This window comes from Microcebus murinus, chromosome 1 (genome assembly GCF_040939455.1).
Source record: "Microcebus murinus isolate Inina chromosome 1, M.murinus_Inina_mat1.0, whole genome shotgun sequence".
NCBI lineage: Eukaryota > Metazoa > Chordata > Mammalia > Primates > Cheirogaleidae > Microcebus > Microcebus murinus.
Genome location: NC_134104.1, coordinates 11,060,579 through 11,079,962, shown reverse-complemented (window position 1 = coordinate 11,079,962; position 19,384 = coordinate 11,060,579). Strand labels below are relative to the sequence as shown.

Here is a 19,384-nt window from a genome sequence, read left to right as displayed (position 1 = left end):
GGTTTGACATTACTATTTCCACAATATTGGACCATTTGAAACAAATGGGCAAGGTAAAGAAGCTGGATAGATGTGTTCCATATGATTAAACGAGCATCAGAAGAGAAATCATCTCAAAGTTTGCCTTTCTTTGCTGTCACAACATAAAGGCAAACCATTTCTACACCATATTGTTATATGTGATGAAAAATGGATTCTTTTTGACAATTGCAAGCATTCAGCACAATGACTGGATAAAGATGAAGTGCTGAAACATAGTCCCAAACTGAATATTCATCCAAAAAAAGCTAATGGTGTCTGTTGAGTGGTCCAGCGTTGGGGTTATCCACTATAGCTGCATGAAACCTGGTCAATCGATTACAGCAGATGTGTACTGCAACCAGTTGGACAAAATGATGAGGACGCTTGTGATTAAGCCGCTGAAATTGGTCAATAGAGACAGGCCAATCCTCTTGCATGACAACGTTCAACCACATGTTGTTCAAACAACGCTGCCCAAACTACAGAAGCTGGCTTGGAACTCTCTGTCATCCACCATATTCACCAGACCTTGCACTACCTGACTACCACTCCTTTCAGGCTTAGACCACTTCCTGCCAAGAAAAATATTTCAACAAGCTGTAGAAAACACCTTTGGCGATTTCATCCTACTTGCTATCCAGGCTGCTTTGCTGCTGGCGTAAACAAGCGACCGTTAAGATGGCAACACTGTGTTGATGGTTTAGGCGCATACTTTGATTAATTGTACTGCTGCTTGTTGAGATATAATCTACACTTTTGATTCGAAATCACACATTTCATATTTAATGACCTAATAGATATTAAAACAAAAGCAAGATAATAGCACTTACATAAAGCAAAAAAATGTTATTTGGGATTTTTATCTCAAATAAGTAGTAATGAAAATTCTACTTAAAAGTCCAACTATTTTATAATGACAAAAACTGTTTGATTTGTTCAGAATCCACAAAAAGGGGGAGGTAACTAGACTGTGAGTTCTGCAAGGAGGAAAAAGAGTGGGGAGGAGGGGGAGTTGCTAGTAGACTGGTCAGTGTTCCAAAAAGTATCGCTTTGTAAGTGAAATATTAAAATACGAAAGCATCCTGGGATATATTTAGTCAGTGACATCTTGCTAATAATTAAGGACACGGTTAGGAGGTGGGATTTGGTTATTATTTTAACTATAAAGTCAGTATATTATATTTTTTAAATCAAACAATACAGAAGGGTTTAAAGTCCTCCTGCCCTATTGTCCCCAATTCTGTTGACCAGAGAGATAAGCATCGCCTAGCAGTTTGTGTATATTCTTTCATACTTACTTCAGGACTCACATAAGTGTATATACAGACCTCTAGTTTTTTTGTTTTTGTATTTTAAATTAAAAAATAAGACCCTGCTAGATGTATTTTATATCTTGCTTATTTAAGCCAATTTATTGAGGATATCATTTTGTATCAGCATGTACAGATCTAGCACATTCTTTTAAATGGATGCATAATACTACATTGTGTGACGATACACTATAACTTATGTAACTATTACCCTATAATGATAAAACCTAAGCCTTTATCTTGTTGCCCATATTGTTAAGAATTCTTGACACATACTGTCTCACTAACGTAAAAAACATATGCTTTTTTATGTATTCTTTGGCTTCCAGCTGAAAATAAACTGCCTCCACCTGAAAATTTAAAAGTTGATGTTAAAAATCAGAACTATGTTCTTAAATGGGATTACGCAAATGCAAACGTGACCTTTCAAGTTCAGTGGCTCCAGTAAGTTCTATTCCATAAAGTTCCCTTTGCCCAGTTTGTTGTTTTTTGTTTGTTTGTTTTTTGAGACAGAGTCTCACTTTGTTGCCCAGGTTAGAGTGAGTACCGTGGCGTCAGCCTAGCACACAGCAACCTCAAACTCCTGGGCTCAAGCAATCCTACTGCCTCAGCCTCCCAAGTAGCTGGGACTACAGGCGTGACCACCATACCTGGCTAATGTTTTTTATATATTTTTTTTTTAGTTGGTCAATTAATTTATTTCTATTTTTAGTAGAGACAGGGTCTCACTCTTGCTCAGGCTGATTTTGAACTCCTAGCTAGGGTTCTTGCTCTTTTTTTAAAAAAAAAAGATGTGACTCTAGTTTGCATATATTATTTCCTTAATCTGAAATACTTGACTTGAACCTGAGTTTTCTTCAGAACTCAGTTCTTCCATGAGCCTTTGAAATGATCTCATTCCGTTCACTTTGCCTTATTCATTTCAAAAAGTTAGCCTTCCCATTTTCTTTATTATTTTAGTGGTTTTGACAACTTTTTTAGTGGTTACTTTACTGGGGAATTAAAGAGAGTTAGAGAGAAATGTTTTCTTTGTGGCTAAGTAGAGACTAGCCAAATATGAATGAAGTCTAGATACCACAATAAATGAGAGAACTGTGTAGAGTTTATACTGACTGGAAAATTGTAGGGAATAAATAGAGATTGGGAAAATCAAGTGGAAGGAAAAGTGAGTTGTGAGGAGAAAAGTGATGGAAAGAAAGATACATGTTGAGGGCAGAGGAATAGAGGAACCAAAGGAAAGTGTAGCTAAGGTAGGAAAGGAAGAATGAGAAGAAACTAGAGGTGGGGCTCGGTGGCTCACGCCTATAATCCTAGCACTCTGGGAGGCCGAGGTGGGCGGATTGCTCGAGGTCACGAGTTCAAAACCAGCCTGAGCAAGAGCGAGACCCCGTCTCTACTAAAAATAGAAATTAATTGGCAAACTAATATATATAGAAAAAATTAGCCAGGCATGGTGGTGCATGCCTGTAGTCCCAGCTACTTGGGAGGCTGAGGCAGGAGGATTGCTTGAGCCCAGGAGTTTGAGGTTGCTGTGAGCTAGGCTGATGCCATGGCGCTCACTCTAGTCTGGGCAACAGAGTGAGACTCTGTCTCAAAAAAAAAAAAAAAAAAGAACTACCTCTAGCATCCTACTACTTGTCATAATCTGGAGCAATCTTTGGTTTCCTTTTGTTTTAGATACCTATTGTTTACTGTATTGTGAGTTTCCTGAGGATGGGTGCTGTTTTTTTCAGTAACCTTATTACCCCCTAACAACAGTGTCTGGTCTGTTGTAAATACTTAACAAATATTTATTGAATTAATATATTTAAATTTTTAACATGTTGTTTTGTCTTAAAAGCGCCTATGTAAGGAAGAATCCTGGGAAACATTCACATGAATGGAAACAAATACTTGACTGTGAAAATGTCGAAACGACACAGTGTGTCTTTGCTCAAAATGTTCTCCCAGAAGGAGTTTACTATATCCGTGTACAAGCATCTGATGGAAATAACACATCTCTTTGGTCTAAAGAGAAAAAATTTAGCTCTGACATGCAAAGTAAGGCAATAGTGTTTACTTGAGATTGTAATTCTCCAGTTTGGTGCAAGTTCTTAAAATTGTTTTTCTAATTGAATATCACGTCTTTACATGTTTTTTTCCAGCTACCGTACTTCCTCCAGTCATTAACATGAAATCCGTTGGGGATTCACTGCGCGTCTACATAGGCGCTCCCAGAGAGGCTGAAAACAAGCGTGTGAGCCAGTATTACCCACTCAGCTATGAAATTATTTTTTGGAAAAACACTTCAAATGCTGAGGTAAAAAGACTATGTAATATAATTTTGTGACTTAGAGTTATAACTATAATTTGGGTAAGTAAAGCTTAAATTTAAAATTCTGGGATAATTTTGAACTTCAAGACTGTGTGATTAACTCAGATACTTATAATATGGATAGTGTTAGCGTTTTCCCTGTTTGCACTATAGAGTTATGGATGACCTGCATCTCGGCACCAGTTTGCTTTTAAAATACAGATTGCTGAGCCCATTGCTCCTGAACCAGAATCTCTGGGGGTAGACCTTAGAAATTTGTGTTTTTAACATGATTCCCAAATACTTGTCTAAAGCAGGGTTTCTCAACACTGTTGACATTTGGGCTGGATAATTCCTTGTGGTGGGGGCTGCCCCGTGCGTTGCAGGATGCTTAGCACCATCTCTGACCTCTACCCACTTGATGCCAGTAGCATTTCCTCCCAGTTGTGACAGCCCAAAAAGTCTCCAGACGTCAAATGTCCCCTACTGGCACGCCCAAGGGGACAAAAATTTGTTCTTATGGAGCAAAAGTATCTTAGGTATTACAGTGGTTTGTGGCCTCCCAGAAGTAAAGTATGCCTTCACAGTTCAACATTGCCCAACAAAGTGTTATTTCTTAGTATTTAATTTCATGGTGGGGGAGGATTAGAGAAAAATCTGTCTAAAAAGTCCTTTTTAGGGGAGTAGTAATGAAAATAGGGTTGAAAAACACTGGTCTGAACGCTAAAATTCAGAAACCACTGGCAAAGATAATACAGCATCAGCTAATCTACCTGATTGCTAGATCACTTTTCCCCTCTGGAATTACAATCAAGGAATCAACGTTTAAAAATCTTGTGCAGTCAGCTGGGTACGTTCTATAACTTTACTTCATTTTCTGTTGGAAATCTAAGCAAATGCAAATGACTTGGGTGCTTTCGTTTTAACTAACAACTGTTACCTCTGCATACTTTAGCCCGTTGAGAATTATGGTCAGTTTTCTCTTGTCCCTAGATCAGACAGATCTGAATGTGTGTCTCACTACCAAAGTGTGTAACCATAGGCAAGGTGCTTTCCCTCTTTTGAGATTTTGTTTCCTCTTCTCTAAAGTGGTGGTAATCACAGCAACTAAATTTTTCTTTCAAAAGGATATTTATAGGTTTAAAATGAGGAAACAGGCCAGGCACGGTGGCTCACACCTGTAATTCTTGCATTCTCGAAGTTAGAGGTGGGAGGATCGCTTGGGGGTTTGAGACCAGCCTAAGCAAGAGCGAGATCCCCCCAACTCTACAAAGAATAGAAAATTAGCTGGGCGTGGTGGCGCTTGCCTATAGTCCCAGCTATCCAGAAGGCTGAGGCAGGAAGATCGCTTGAACCCAGGAGCTTGAGGTTGCAGTGAGCTGTGATGAGGCACCTGCACTCTAGCCCGGGTGACAGATGGAGAGACCCAGGAATGAAGGTGCCGGGGCTAGGGACACAGGTGTGTGTAGGAGCACAGGCAGCCACGGGCCTGAGGCCTTGACCACAGCTTTCTCCAAGGACTGCAGCGCCCTGACTCTGCCAAGTCTGGTGTAGGGAGGGCAACATCCCTGTGAGCTATGATGATGCCACGGTACTCTAGCCCAGGCAACAGAGCGAGACTCTGCCTCAAAAAAATAAAATGAGGAAACATCAAAATACCTACCACATTGCTGGACAAATAGCAAAGATTTAATAAATTTTAGTTGCCATCCTATCCTTTGCTAGCAACTCTTTTATTGAATATGTATTATATATCTGGTACTGTGCTAAGTACTTTACATGAATTGTCTCAATCATTCTTCAAAACAAACCTGTCAGATGGTATGATCAGTTAAATTGCTGCCTGGCAAGCTACTCGGGATAGAGTCTTCACCCTGCCTCGCTGATGCGGGGCTTCCAGTGGTGGAGCCTGAGTGATGTGCTGTGAGCAGGGGCTGTAGCGTGCTCACAGGGTCACCTGGCTCTTGTGTGCCCATTTGATGGGAGGAAAGCATGTTGCACGTAGTCCCTGGTCCAAGGAGGATGAGACTGACAGAGCAGACCTAACTAAACGGAACCCACTGCCTGATGGGGGGAGTTCACCAGCCAATCTGTAAACCTGGGAGTGAGAAACAGAATTAGGTTTTAAGCCACTGAGTGTTGAGATAGTTTTGTTACACAGGATTGTAGCAACAGCTGACTGGTGCAGATAGGAGGAGTAATTGTCCTCGTTTTACATATGAGGAAGTAAGCCACTGAGAAATCAAATAACTTGTGCAAGGACACACGGCTGTGATACCTCTTAATGCAGGCAATTTGAGGCCAAAACCCCTACTCTTAACCATTTTGTCATGAATCAGAGATAGTATTAAAGAATGACAAACCAAACCAGCAGTACTAAGACGTTAGAGTTGCCTTAGAATGTATCATATGCTTTTTGGGCAGTGGCATTTTTAACTTTCTGATTTGGTTATAATGGTTATAATTCTAAAATGAATTTGTATTTCTTAACCACATACCAACTGTTTGGAAGAGGGCAATCTTAGATTGAATATAAAAGAATTGGGAAAATAAATATTCGCTATCTGATTTCGTGAGATGACTAAATTTTATCAATGATTTAATTATTTTTATAGAGAAAATTTCTAGAGAAAAAAACTGATTTTACTATTCCTAACTTGCAACCGCTGACTGTGTACTGTGTCAAAGCCAGAGCACACCTTGTGGATGGAAAATGGAATAGAAGCAGTGTTTTTAGTGATACTGTGTGTAAGAAAACAAAACCAGGTCAGAATCTTTTACATCTTTTTAAAATGTAACTGGATTTAATAAAAATAATTCAATGCTATACATTGAAAATTATAAAATATTTTCTCTTTACTGTAAAAGATAAATAGAATATTTGCTTTTATTTGTTTATAATATTTATATAAATGTATATAAATATATTTATGTTTGTTTATGTTTATGTGTTTATGTATATATTTATATAAAAATGTTTATTTATCTATATGTATTTATAGAATATTTTTTCATGAACTACATGAATCAAATATAGACCTTTAAGCTAAGTCTTTCAGTTTTAGAAAATATTTTTAATGCTTAATTCAGTGTTTTTTGAATGCTTTATATTTCATTCAATATCCACACAATTTCCTTAATTTATTGCTCTTTGACATTTAATAAGACTATTGGTTTTTAGTTTTTTATATAATCCTTAACATAATTATGTGGAAATCAATTCATTCAACTATGAATTGTTTTTATGCAGTAATGATTTAGTCTTACTTTGCATTTTACAGTTTTTAGTGTTGACTGGTAGAGGCTTAGTTATAGAGTATTTTTTAAATTTCACTAGTTGTAGAGTGCTGAAGAATACTTGCATGTTTGGGTCTATATGTCAATATTGTATTTTTCCCTGAGCATCTTTCAGGCCCATCATTAAATGTAAATGTCATTGCCCACAGTTGTTTTGGACTCAGTGCTACCAGAAATATTTTTAAGGGGTATTATTTAATAGATTTTATATCCTTTCGTATAGCTGGTCTTTCACACAAGCTGTCAGCATTATAAAAGTATTTGTGTGTCAAACCATGCTAAACGTGATTTACGTCGTTTTAGGAAATACTTCCAAGAGCTGGCTTATAGCTGGAATTTGCATTGCATTAATTGCTGTCGCAGTTGTCATCTATGGTGTGAAAGTCCTCTGGAAAGGCATCAATTACGTGTTCTTTCCATCACTTAAACCTTCTTCCTGTATAGATGAGGTATGTTACTTTTCTTTGTCAACAGCTAGGGAATGAACAGAATATGTTTGATTTCAAAAGAATATCTAGGTTTTCTTGATATCCAGAAAAAAATACGGACTAATTTGGGTATTTTCTTCTAAGATTTAGTAAATTAACTTTAGAAACTGTCATTTAATGTAATAACATAGCTTGGAGTGGTAAGGTTTGTCCTTAATCTCATTTTTCTAGCAATCTATAGACTCACCGTGGCATTTGTTTTACAACTTAAAGTCTTTGTGATTTCTTCACAATACAGACAGTCCCTGACTTACAGTGATTTGACTTACAATTTTTCACTTTATGATGGGTTTATAGGAGTATTAAATGCATTTTCAGCCTATGACATCTTCAACTTAAACTATGGATTCACTGGGACATAGCCCTGTCATAAATCCAAGAGCATCTGTGTATATACAAAAGACTGAAATATTTTGTCAGTGGATGAAATCACTAATAGCATGAAGGTTTTTTTTATGACACATCACAGATTTTGTGTGGCACTCATGAAAGTTAGCATATTTCCTGAAAGCACTAAATGTTGAAGACTAAGCACACAATCTGTGCCTGGGGAATGATATGCCACCTGGGGTGAGTTTCTGGCTTACCTTGAGCAAGTCACCTAAGGGTAGTTGAGCACCTACCCTTAGACTATAAAATGGAGCCAATGATATTACCCCATTAGGATGTGGAAATCTTAGGAGGAATTAAAAAAATAATAATATTACCCCATGCATTGTGTAGAACAAAGGAGATAAACTATAAAAATCTTTGCACTCTAAAAGTGCTCAGCAAATATTAACTATTTTATTCTTATGCCTCTGAATTTTTAAATATCATTCTTATATACTCTAATATTCATAGCTATTATTTAAAACTAGCTAGTTCTAACAGCTAATTATTCTTAGTTAAACATGAAAAAAATAATTTCTCACTTATGCTACTCCCAGTTATCTGTGGATTGGGTAAAAAATGTATCATTATTTCAAATAAAATTTTCATAATCCCCAGTGCTGTCCTCCTTTAGTCTTCTCAAATGCTCTTCCACCCCTACTCCTGAGAGCACAGTGCACCTTTCTTAGGGGCTCTGCATAGACTCACCAAAAAAAGTGCTCAGATATGAATGACCTTATTAATGATTTTATTCTAGACATTACAGAGCATTTGGTATGTTCTTAGTTGCCTTGAATATGCATACTAAAAGATAGGTTTTTCTAAATAATGGACATAGAAACTAAAGCTATTTTAATTAGAAAACAAATTTTTATTATTTTAAATAACCCATTTCTATTCTTTTCCTGTTTTAAATTAGTATTTCTCTGAACAGCCATTAAAGAATCTTCTGCTTTCAACTTCTGAGGAACAAACTGAAAAATGTTTTATAGTTGAAAATGTAAACACAATTACTACAGTAGAAGAAACTAATCAAACTGATGAAGATCACAAAAAATACAGTTCCCAAACTAGTGAAGATTCAGGAAACTATTCTAATGAAGATGAAAATAGTGGAAGTAAAACAAGTGAAGAATTTCTAGAACAGGAAACGGTGTGACTGGAAATGAACTCTAAAGTATTAATTAGGTTGTTTTGAGGAGTTCACTAGAGCCTGAGCTCCTTGCTCTTCTCAGTAATTATGAAGGAGGATATTTGATTGTTGGGGAAGAAAAAACATCTTCAGATTATAGATCTTAACAATACAGGCAAGCACTTAACTACTTAAAAAGAAATTACAGGAGTTGGGAGAAAAGTTTCCTACGTTCTTTTCCAATCTTGAAAGACCTGTCGTCAGTCTTGGCTTTGATGAGATGAGTCAGGTCAAGAGGATAACCATTCATCTTTCTCATGACAGCTCAAGTACCACAGTGCTAGCTGTGCTCTGTGGCGAAGGATGGTATTTTTGTTCCTGTCACTTACCGTCATGGGTGCTGCAGCCTACTGCGTGTGTCAGCTGTTTGTTCTTCATTCCCAGTATTACATTTCATTCCTTTTCAAGAGATATTTAGAACATTGGGTCTTTTAATACTGCTATAGACCCTTAGGAAGTATATGTAGGCAAGCCTGGACACAACAGTGTCCGGTTGGTTTTCTGAAGAGTAGCTTACCAAGTGTTTGGAGGGGCCGGGCGTGGTGGCTCATGCCTATAATCCTAGCACTTTGGGAGGCCAAGGTGGGCGGATTGCTCGAGGTCAGGAGTTCGAAACCAGCCTGAGCAAGAGCGAGACCCCGTCTCTACTATAAATAGAAAGAAATTAATTGGCAAACTAATATATATAGAAAAAATTAGCCGGGCATGGTGGTGCGTGCCTGTTGTCCCAGCTACTCGGGAGGCTGAGGCAGTAGGATCGCTTGAGCCCAGGAGTTTGAGGTTGCTGTGAGCTAGGCTGACGCCACAGCACTCACTCTAGCCTGGGCAACAAAGTGAGACTCTGTCTCAAAATTAAAAAGTTTGGAGAATTCTATCCGTTTATCCCAGAACATTGGCTTGTACACCAGTTACCTGTCCATCACTAGTCTGGGATGAAAACCAGGTAATCTTTCACTATACATTAGGACTTCTTGATTCATAACTTATTAGAACAATAGCTTCTGATTAGAATTTGCAATTACTGGAGTCATAGAAAATGGATAATTATCTGATTAGAGAAGTCATTGTTTTATTTTAAGATGTGAGGGTATGTACAAGTTACTCAAAGTGTGTATGCAAGTAATCTCAGAACCAGAAAATGCCAATGATAGAAGAGACAGAAAGAAGTAGAATACTTTAGTAGGAAAGAAGTGACTTTGGTGAAAAAAATAAGAACAATGTATATAATCAACTTTTAATTATTAACCGACTAAGTATGTTTGTTCTTAGGGCTTATCTGGTCATTTTTAATACTGGGCCAGCTTCTCTATACTGTCTAGCAGTATTCAGGTACCCCTTCTGCTGAGCCTGCATGCACTCAAGGAAATACAAATTATTGAATAGCAAAGTGGGAGAAAATGTAACTAGGAACAAAAACCTAATTTTAAAAATTATATAATGCTTTCCAAAGGCACCTATAACTTATTTTTAAGTTACTTGATATTTGGGATTCTCCCTGGATATTCCTTATAGGCAGGAAGGCTGGGAATTCCGATGGCCTGTAGGGCAGAATTCTCCCTTCAACTGTTGCAGCAAGGACCAGTGAAAGAAAAAGAAGATGACGTCACAGAGCGTGCTGGGGAGTCCGTCACTGAGGCCAGACTCGTTTATGTAGTCGTCTCTGCAGTCGTCTCTGCTGAGGTCACAGGGTCATCCCGGTGGGGTGAAAGCAGCAGCCCTAGAGAGGCTGGGACTCTCAGCACATCCTGGGCACATGCACAGGTCTGCAGACCACACCATGTGTGTTCCTGGACCTGCCGCCCCAGCATCCTGAGTCGTCTACACAGTGGGCCGCCAAGGAGGCCCGGGGATCTCTGAGACAGCTCTCAGCTGGAGAGCCTGCAGTGACACCTTTTCATCTTTGTCACCAGAGGCATTTGGTGTGAAGCACATCTGCTGGGTTGGCCTTACACTTGGAAAGGCCCTGTCACTTTGGAAGTTTGCCTCTTTAAAGAGGAGATTGGGAACATGTCATGACTCCTGCCACCACTGCCATTCCGACCAGACCAATTCAGCGATCCTGACTAGCACTTCCAGGCCTGTGTTCATCACAGGGAAAAGCTGCTTCAGATTGGACATCCTGAAAAGAAAAAACACCCTTGTAGGATATGGAGAAAGGAAAATGCAGGCCTTGACATGAAAAGACACCAGTGAAGTTGTTAGGCCCTAAGATATGTGAATACCAGTCTTGAAGTTTGAAACCATCTGTGGTTTTCAGCGAACAAGCACCTGAGCAGCAGCAGCAAAGAAAAACAGACTTCATTTTTGCTTTGTCTTTTAGACATGAAAAGGCAGTTCCATTCCATCCTTCATTGTGTTCTACATGTTGCTGAATCAGGATGTGCTTAGTCATGAGATACGTATTTTTTCTGAACAACAGTTTACGTAGAAACACCATGCACTTGGGGGCACCAATAAACTGCCTCAGAATTACAATATTGGTAGTTCTTAGACTAGATAAAATCTAAGAATATATGTGAAAGACTTGTATCATTAGAGCCAGAAATGTTACATTAATGTATAGTACATATTAACATTAATATGTATGCATTATTATGCATGTATATGTAAATGGTGATATGGGCCTATAACCACATACATATATATATGTCTGTATATGTACATCTGCACACACACACACATGATGCGGGCCTTATTCCGTTAGCCTGGCCATAAAGTACTCACTAGTATACATTCTAATTAGAAAATTAGAAATGCTGCTCCGAAGTATGAACTTTAAGAGTCTGGCCAGAAATTTGCAATCTCCAAAAAAGTTACTTTAGAAATATAATTTAAAGTTTATATCTTTCCCACCAAAAGAGACTGTGACATTTAAAGCAGCCTCAAATTGCTCCTAAGGAGTTAAGGATGTACAGAAACTTCTCTCTTCTCCATGCCCTCCCCTGGTAATCCTGTGACTGTCAACATGTTCTAATGTATATTTGTCTTGTTTGATGTCTGTCTGTCCCCACGCTAGAATCAGAGGCTCTGTGAGAGCAGGGACTTGATTTTGTTCATTACTGTGTCCCCAGTAGCTGTCAATGCAGGGCTGAGCACATAGAAGGTGCTCAGAAGATAATTACTGAATGAATGAAATCTAAAATGTGAAGAAGGGGTTGTATCTGACAATGTTTGTGTTTTGTGGGTTGTATCATAGAAGGATGTAGCCATGTTGTCAGTGTTTCTATGCCACAGACTTGTATGTTTTATTTCATTTGTGTTTTTGTCTAAAACCCTCCTGCTGTTAATATAAATAATTTTATATAATAAACACTGGGCCTGAAAGCCTTTGGTTTTTGTTGGGTTTTTTTTTGTATTTGAATTTAATAAATTTTAAATAAAGAAATAAAGGTGCTGCAGCGGATGCCTTTAAGAGGTACCCTAACAGAGGGGACTGTTGGCTGTGCCAGGTGTTCCATGCCCAGTGCTGAGGACCCTGAAGGAGCCGCGACGGCGTTACTGTCCCGCGGGACCCGTGTAGGTACAGCTTCATTTGCTTTCTCTTCACACTCTCGAGACTGGACTGCAGCGCGGCCTTTTGGTGAAAGTTTGTGGCCGCAGTGCATCTCCTTGCTTTCCTGAACTTGGCTGCCTCCCCGGTTCCCATGTTAATACTACTCTCAGGGTAAGTTCATGCCAAGGAGGCTCCTCAGCCCCCACGTACATGTCCTTCATTTACCATCTAGACACATTTGCCTGGGAAGTTGGACACAATCTGTATTCATGCTGGAAACCCTTCTGTTTTTGTGTTTCTAAGCTTCCTTAAATTCTTTTTCACAATCGACAGGGAATATTAATTAAATAAATCATCTCTGATGCCCAAGAAATGCCATTACTTAGCAGTGATAAAACACTAGTAACTTCTAGGTTTTCTTCATTACCTTTTTTCTTGGGCTTAGGCTGATTACAGGATTGTAAGTCTTAAGGATAATGTAAATATAAGTGGATATTTGCGGTGTGATACCTATATTGATGGAAAATAGCAGTGTCTTTTCTTCCCCCTAAGGGGAGCAAAGGCAAGAAGAGAGAATTTGATAGTGTCTTTTCATATAGAAGTGTCTCACTGTTTCTGTGATCTGTCCCCACTTGGAACTCATGTTCTAGCAGGAGATATTTTGTGAATTAAGAAATGATGAGGGTGAAGAAAGAAAAACTTGATGGTAGATCTGGCTTAGGGGGAAAACAAGGCTTGTGAAGAGAGAGAGAATTGAAAAATTACAGTACTCAGTAGCTTAAGTGAAAACTCCTTCTTACAGTGACTCACCACTCCTGCCGCCTTTCCCCAAAGTTTTCTAGATCGATCCATCATCGAGGAAGAAGCTGAGGGAGAATTGAATTTTTAAAATCCCTGTTTTCTTATCTTTCCAGTAGAAAATCCATTTTTCCAAAATTAGTCCTTAAATATATAATAGCATAATGCATTTTGTGTACTTGACTCTATTATCTGTTCCCAAATTTTATAATGCTTTTAATACTCTGGAATTTTACTTGTAGAAAAATTAGGTTTTTTTAGTATAAAGGTACATCACACAAATCTTCCCAAAAGATCTCTACCACATACACACATAGAAGTCATCTTTTTGCCCCACCTGTACCTATATGTGTGTCTAACATGCTAATAACTAGGAAGAGATTTCTCTTTTTTTAACCTTTGTAGCTGACACTTGGGAATTAAGTGTTTAATAGTGATTTAGTGGGGGCATTGAAGGCGCAGACATTGACCAGATTCACCACTAGGGGGCAGCAAGCCACTCTGGTCAGGCTCACAACTGGCTGTTACTAAGAAATTCTTACATGGCTGTCATGAGAAAACAAATAAGGCAGTGCATAGCTGAAGAGTGTGTCTATCATTTAAGGTTGCTAGATGTAGCAAATAAAAATACAGAACACCCAGTTAAATTTTAATTAAGTTTGAATATCAGGTAAACAACATTTTTTTAGTATGTCCCAAATATTGCATGGGACATATACTATCATTTTGTTGTTGTAGAATGCTTTCAATATACTGGCATTTTACTTATAGAAAGAGATGTTCATGAATTTTTTTATTTTTTTATTTTTTTATTTTTTGAGACAGAGTCTCACTTTGTTGCCTAGGCTAGAGTGAGTGCCGTGGCGTCAGCCTAGCTCACAGCAACCTCAAACTCCTGGCTCAAGCGATCCTCCTGCCTCAGCCTCCCGAGTAGCTGGGACTACAGGCATGCGCCACCATGCCCGGCTAATTTTTTGTATATATTTTTAGTTGGCCAATTAATTTCTTTCCATTTATAGTAGAGACGGGGTGTCGCTCTTGCTCAGGCTGGTTTTGAACTCCTGACCTCGAGCAATCCGCCCGCCTTGGCCCCCCAGAGAGCTAGGATTACAGGCATGAGCCACCACGCCCGGCCTTGTTCATGAATTTTTTAATATAAAATGATATTATTCCCTCTTTGAAATCTTCTAAATTACTTCTACCACATAAACAAAAGTCATCTTTGCATCAGTAATTTCAGATAAACAATTTTTTAGCATAAGTATGTCCTATACAATATTTGGGACATAGTCTTATACTAAAATGATACTCATTTATCTGAAATTCACACTCAATTGGGTGTCTTCTGTCTGCCAACCCTAGTAATGTTAAGCCTCAAAAGTACTCCTGGGCTCTCCAAGCCCCCAAACCATTTGCTCAATAGAAGGGTCTAGGCCGGGCGCTGTGGCTCACGCCTGTAATCCTAGCTCTTGGGAGGCCGAGGCGGGTGGATTGCTCAAGGTCAGGAGTTCGAAACCAGCCTGAGCAAGAGCGAGACCCCGTCTCTACTATAAATAGAAAGAAATTAATTGGCCAACTGATATATATATAAAAAATTAGCCGGGCATGGTGGCGCATGCCTGTAGTCCCAGCTACCCGGGAGGCTGAGGCAGTAGGATCACTCGAGCCCAGGAGTTTGAGGTTGCTGTGAGCTAGGCTGACGCCCCGGCACTCACTCTAGCCTGGGCAACAAAGTGAGACTCTGTCTCAAAAAAAAAAAAAAAAAAAAAAAATAGAAGGGTCTGTTGGATTGAAATGGATTCTGACTGGTGTGGGGGCTCATGCCTGCATCCCATAGAGTGGCGCTGCTTCTTGAATTGGACCCTGGCTGGTACATTGCCTCAGACCAAGGGACCCATTTTTTTGTCAAAGGAGATGCGACACTGGGGTCAGGACCGTGGGATCCAGCAGCCCTGCTGTGTGTCACATCACCCAGGAGCCTCTGGCCTGAGAGAACAGAGGGATGAACTGAGACACCACAGCGGAGGCACCAGCTGGCGAGTGACCGTGCGGAGCTGGGTTTCCGACAGCGACGGGTGCGCTACAAGGATCTGGGACCCAAGGGATGGGAGTCCAGTGGCTCCACTCATCACCCCGCCCAGGGTACCCCCGGGAGTTTGCACTTTCTGTCCCTCAACTTCAGGCCTGGCGGGACCAGAGCTCGTCCACGTGCTCCCATGCCAAGTGTGAACAGGCAATTACAGCCACAGAGACCCACAGAGGCACAGAAACAGGGCACAGACCCCTCGGGAACAGAGGTCCATGCTGTCCCACCAGGCAAGAAAGGCTGGAGAAGAGGGAGATGACTATTTATTATGGATTTGAGCCTGTAATCCTAGCACTCTGGGAGGCCGAGGCAGGAGGATTGCTCAAGGTCAGGAGTTCGAAACCAGCCTGAGCAAGAGCGAGACCCCCATCTCTACTAAAAATAGAAAAAAATTAATTGGTCAACTAAAAATATATAGAAAAAATTAGCCGGGCATGGTGGCGCATGCCTGTAGTCCCAGCTACTCGGGAGGCTGAGGCAGCAGGATTGCTTGAGCCCAGGAGTTTAAGGTTGCTGCAAGCTAGGCTGACACCATGGCACTCACTCTAGCCCAGGCAACAGAGTGAGACTCTGTCTCAAAAAAATAAAATAAAATAATTAAAAAAATATATTATGGATTGGAGACCATCTGCAGAACAGGCGCTGTAGCTGTTCCACTAACCACTCTGTCATCGGGGTTTTTAGTTCTTTTTTAATTGTGACCACCCACCACCTGGAAGAATCAGCATGGAGCGAATTCACATGGGACACCATGTCTCTGGTACACAGGTGAATGGCTGCCCTTGCTGCCTCCTCCTATCTCCTTAGCATTTACTGTTTCTGAGCACAAGGGAACTTGCAAATCCAGCACCTGTGACTCCTCACCTACGGGCTTTTGCTGGCTTCCAAACTCCATTTTACCCAAGGGTCTATGAGACTGGCATCTAACAGGCAGAGGCCAGGGATGCTGCTAAACATCCTACAGTGCAAAGACAGCCCCCAGTAACAAAGAATGAATTTTCAGATCAGCTTGTCCATTTCTGCAAAAAAGGCCAGCTAGCACTTGGTAGGGATTGCACTGAATCTGTAGATGCATTTGAGGAATATTGCCAGACTAACAACTTTAAGTCTTCCAACCCATGAATACTGGATATTTTTCCATTTATTTAGGTCTTCTTTAATGTCTTTCAATGATGTTTTTTAGTTTTCAGTGTATAAGACTTGTACTTCTTAGATTAAATTTATTCCTAAGTATTTTATTCTTTTCGATGCTATTAAAAGTGGAATCGAAGGCCGGGCGCTGTGGCTCACGCCTGTAATCCTAGCTCTTGGGAGGCCGAGGCGGGCGGATTGCTCAAGGTCAGGAGTTCAAAACCAGCCTGAGCAAGAGCGAGACCCCGTCTCTACTATAAATAGAAAGAAATTAATTGGCCAACTGATATATATATAAAAAAAATTAGCCGGGCATGGTGGCGCATGCCTGTAGTCCCAGCTACTCGGGAGGCTGAGGCAGAAGGATCGCTTGAGCCCAGGAGTTTGAGGTTGCTGTGAGCTAGGCTGACGCCACGGCACTCACTCTAGCCTGGACAACAAAGTGAGACTCTGTCTCAAAAAAAAAAAAAAAAAAAAAAAAAAAAGTGGAATCGTTTTCTTAATTTCATTTTCAAGTTGTTCATTGCTAGTATAGAGAAACAAAATTTTTTAGTGTATTTATCTTGTATCCTGCAACTATGAAGCTCATTTATTAGCTGTAATAGTTTGGGTAGGTATGTGGATTCCTTAGGATTTTCTATATACAAGATATCATCTGTAAATGGAGATAGTTTTACTTCTTCCCTTCTAATCTCGGTGCCTTTTATTTGTTCTTCTTGCCTAATTGCTCCAATTAGCACCTCCATACAATGTTGAATAGAAGTGAATAGAGTATCTTATCCCTGATCTTTCACCATTTCACCATGATGTTAGCTATTAGGGTTTTTTGCAGATGCCCTTTGTCAGATTGAGGAATTTCTCTTCTATTCCTCTAAGTTGTTTTTTTTTTTTAATCACAAAAAATGTTGGATTTTTGTGAAATGCTTTTTCTGTGTCTACTGAGATAATCTTTTTTTTTTTTTTTTTGGTCCTTTATTTTATTAAAATGGTGTATCCCATTGATTGGTTTTTGTATGTTAGACCAACCTACATTCCTGGGATAAACCTTACTTGGTCATAGTGTATAATGCTTTTTATATGTTTGCTAGTATTTTGTTGAGGATTTTTGCATTTATATTCATGAAGCATATTGGTCTGTGGTTTTCTTCTGATGTCTTTGTCTGGTTTTGGCGTCAGGGTAATGCTGGCCTCTGTTTTGGATTCTTTTATGTGATGGTCAGTCAGAGGAGGCCACAAGAAGAGACACAGGAGAGGCCTATGTCCTAGCAGCACACGTCCCAGAGACAGGAGGCATGGCACAGCACACAGGGCCATACAGGAAAGACACCACGGTGGTCAGGAGGCAGAAGCGCGAGGGAGGGGGGGAGGGTTTTAAGCCACTGCCTTTATTTCTGCAGGTTTCTGCAGGAAAGGTAAGGCAGGGCAGGGTGAACTGTTTAGAATTAGCTAGTTTGAGTAATTTCAATGGGCTTTGGGCTATAGGGATGGTCCCTATTGCCTGGAACCTGGCCCTGGGACAATCGAGACAGAGGAATATTGCCTCCTGGGTGTACAGGCCAGATAGAAGAGGTTTGCCTCCCGTTGGTTAGTTTCTATCTGAAAGACTAGCTCCCAGAAAGTCCCTTTGCTATCCTAACAATTGACTAGCCCTGAGGGGCAGTGTCTCCCCAGCCAGAAAGGTTTCTAAACATGTAAAAACATCATAATACACAGAAAATTTTTTTAAATGACAATATAGACTTATAGAATGAATTGGGAAGAGTACCCTTCTGAGTGTGCAGAGTGTTGACATTAATTTTTCTTTAAATGTTTAGTAGGATTTACCAGTGATGTCATTCTGACCTGGGCTTTTCTTTGCAGGAAGTTGGATTGTAATTGGATTGGATTCAGGTTTTCTATTTCTTCTTGAATCAGTTTTGGTAGTTTGAGTCTTTCCAGGAATTTTCTCTCTTTCATCTAGGTTATCTGATTTTTTGGCATGCAATTGTTTATAGTATTGCCTTTTCCTTTCCCTAAGATTGATAGGAATGTTCCCTGTGTCACTCCTGATTTTAGTCATGGCAGTCTTCTCTCTTTTTTTCTTGATCAGCCTAGCCAAAGATTTGTCAATTTTGTTGATCTTTTCAAAGAACTAAATTTTGGTTTTGTTGACTTTCTCTATATTGTTTCTCTATCCTCTATCTCATTTGTTTTTCATTCTGATATTTGTTATTTACTTCCTTCTGCCTGTTCTTAGTTTAGCTTAGTCTTCTTTTTCTAGTTCCTTTCTTTCCCTCCCTGCCTCCCTGCCTGCCTGCCTTCCTTCCTTCCTTCGTTCCTTCCTTCCTTCCTTCCTTCCTTCCTTCCTTCTTTCCTTTCATTTTTGTTTTATTGAGACAGGGTTTCTCCATTTCACCCAGAATGGAGTGCAGTGGTTCGATCACAGCTCACTGCAGCTTTGAACTCCTATGTTCAAGGAATCCTCCTGTCTCAGCCTCCCAAGTAGCTGGGCCTACAAGTGTGCACTGGCAGCTGGCTAATTTTTTAATTTTTTTTGGAGGGGGAGGGTTGTTGTTGTTAGAGATGGGTTGGAAAGAATCTTGCTATTGCTCAGGCTGGTCTTGAACTCGTGGACTCAAGCAATCCTCCTGCATCAGCCTCCCAAAGTGCTTTTCTAGTTGTTAAGGTAGAAATTTAGGTTATTGATTTGAGACCCTTCTTTATTAACTAAGGGTTTACAGCTATAAATTGCCCTCTGAGCACTGCTTTCATTGCATCCTATAAGTTTTGGTATGTTGTGTTTTCATTTTCACTCATTTCTAGGTATTTTCTAATTTCTCTTGTGATTTCTTCTTTGATCCACTGGTTGTTTAAGAGTATGTTGTTTAATTTCCACATATTTGTGAATGTCTCAAATTTCCTTC

The 19,384-nt window shown here is 39.8% G+C and overlaps 1 protein-coding gene and 1 pseudogene across 1 annotated transcript in view; both read left to right on the top strand.

The window, feature by feature from the left end:
• IFNAR1 (interferon alpha and beta receptor subunit 1) overlaps window positions 1-12,297 on the top strand; it is a 30,614-nt gene extending 18,317 nt beyond the window's left edge. Inside the window, exons 6-11 of the mRNA XM_012747052.3 lie at window positions 1,661-1,775; window positions 3,172-3,371; window positions 3,476-3,630; window positions 6,240-6,390; window positions 7,225-7,370; window positions 8,701-12,297. Coding sequence (XP_012602506.3) covers window positions 1,661-1,775; window positions 3,172-3,371; window positions 3,476-3,630; window positions 6,240-6,390; window positions 7,225-7,370; window positions 8,701-8,940 — 1,007 coding nt within the window. The 3' untranslated portion in view covers window positions 8,941-12,297. The remainder of the gene's footprint in view (window positions 1-1,660; window positions 1,776-3,171; window positions 3,372-3,475; window positions 3,631-6,239; window positions 6,391-7,224; window positions 7,371-8,700) is intronic.
• LOC142870109 (uncharacterized) lies at window positions 10,507-12,297 on the top strand (annotated as a pseudogene).
• Window positions 12,298-19,384: the final 7,087 nt, after the last annotated feature.